We start from the raw sequence: 1,679 nt of genomic DNA, 5'->3' as shown, positions 1-1,679 counted from the left end.
CAGGATGGAGTCACAGCCAAACAGGAACACACTAGATGAAGCTACTAGGAGAAAAAGCAGAGAGAGCAGAACGTGGACTCAATGTCCACTTTGACATCCTGCCCAGGTTGATACTGCTGCTGCTAAAACATTTACAGATGTGTCAAACTGATGCCAAAGTAGAACTTCACATGATGCTCCACATTCCTCATTTTAGGGAAGAAAGGGCTTCTTGGAAGAGTTGTTATAAAATACAACTTTATTCTGTTAATTTATGACTTTATTCTCGAATTGAAAAAAAATCTCTAGCCTGGCCCTAATACTCTGTCGTATGTAAGAGTAGCAGTACTTTTGTTTTTTACTCATTTAAAGGTAGAAATCACAAGAAATTAATATAAATTTCTTTACTGAATAAATGTTGGATCTGATTAAATGTTTAGAAATGATAGAGTAAGGTAGAATATTTGCAAGTTCTGGTATTTTAAAGACTAATATACAAAAAATATGACGACATTTTTTTTAAATAGCAAATCCATGCAGAAAAGCAAAACACTTTTTCAGATCTTTTTTGTCCAACGTTAAACTTATGAAAGCAATCCTCACAGTGAGAATTATATATAAATTGGGTCAGGGTAGAGAATTTCCATGGCAGTACTTCTAACACTGTATTTATTCAACTGTGTTTGTCTCCAAGGTGCAAAACTGGTCCAGGTGATCATGTTAGAGCTGATCAAAGAACATGAATCTCTGTTTGCCAAGTTTCTTCCTTCTGTCGGCGCTCAACCTTTTGGAAGTTCACATGCATCACCTTTGAGGCAGCCTCATCTCCAGCCAATGCCCTGCCTTCGTCAGCTGTCTTTGCCTCTTATTGCAGACCACTCTAGTGAATCAGGACATGCAGCCGAGCACGCAGACCACCCCAGGTAAGCTAGAGGTTCTAGAAATGCATGGTCAGTTGTGCTAGAGGGATGAAAAGTGGCTAAATATAGCGACTAAAGCGCTAAGTTGGCAACACTGCTCTTTGCATGGTTTGTTTTCAAATGGTTTGCTGCTGTCTGTTTGGACCTTTCTGAACATGTGCAGCAAATGGACTGATCCAATATGGTGGACGCTGAAGGGGGGGGGGGGGGGGGGGGGGGTTAAGCAGTGAGAAACAAGAGCCCCAATTGGATAACACACCAAAATATGCAACTTCCAGTGAGGCCACATCTCTTAGGGAAACTACAGAGCAGGGGAGGGTCATGATGTTTGTAATTAACTCTCGCAGTGGCTTCTGGGTTTACAGTAGCAGCCATTCAAAATGGCCTTTTCCAGTCAAACACCAGCCCAATGGCAGCCCACTTCCCTCCAACTCCCTGTAAAATCCCCTCCAACTTCAGCCACTGCTGTGGCTGAAGTTGCATGTTTTTTTTACTCTGACTCCCCCCTTTCACTGAATTAACGAGTCTGACCAGGAGATGGCGCTTCTCTTTAGATCTCAATGTCCACAAATCATGACAGAAAGAATATTATAGTATAAAGAAGTTTAAAAAGGAAATGTAGGGGACCAGCCAATGACCAGCAAAGGACAAGCCAAGGACCAGCCAATGACCAGCAAAGGACTAGCCAAGGACCAGCCAATGACCAGCAAAGGACTAGCCAAGGACCAGCCAATGACCAGCAAAGGACTAGCCAAGGACCAGCCAATGACCAGCAAAGGA

At 42.6% G+C, this 1,679-nt stretch overlaps 1 protein-coding gene across 1 annotated transcript in view; it reads left to right on the top strand.

The window, feature by feature from the left end:
- LOC107091180 (rho GTPase-activating protein 22-like) overlaps nucleotides 1-1,679 on the top strand; it is a 17,221-nt gene that overhangs the window by 6,829 nt on the left and 8,713 nt on the right. The window contains exon 7 of the mRNA XM_015384967.1: nucleotides 674-902. Within this exon, the coding sequence (XP_015240453.1) occupies nucleotides 674-902 (229 nt within the window). The remainder of the gene's footprint in view (nucleotides 1-673; nucleotides 903-1,679) is intronic.

This window comes from Cyprinodon variegatus, unplaced genomic scaffold, assembly GCF_000732505.1.
Source record: "Cyprinodon variegatus isolate N-32 unplaced genomic scaffold, C_variegatus-1.0 Scaffold328, whole genome shotgun sequence".
In the NCBI taxonomy this organism is placed as follows: domain Eukaryota; kingdom Metazoa; phylum Chordata; class Actinopteri; order Cyprinodontiformes; family Cyprinodontidae; genus Cyprinodon; species Cyprinodon variegatus.
Note: the sequence above shows the minus strand (reverse complement) of the source record. Positions and strands in the feature narration are given on the sequence as shown.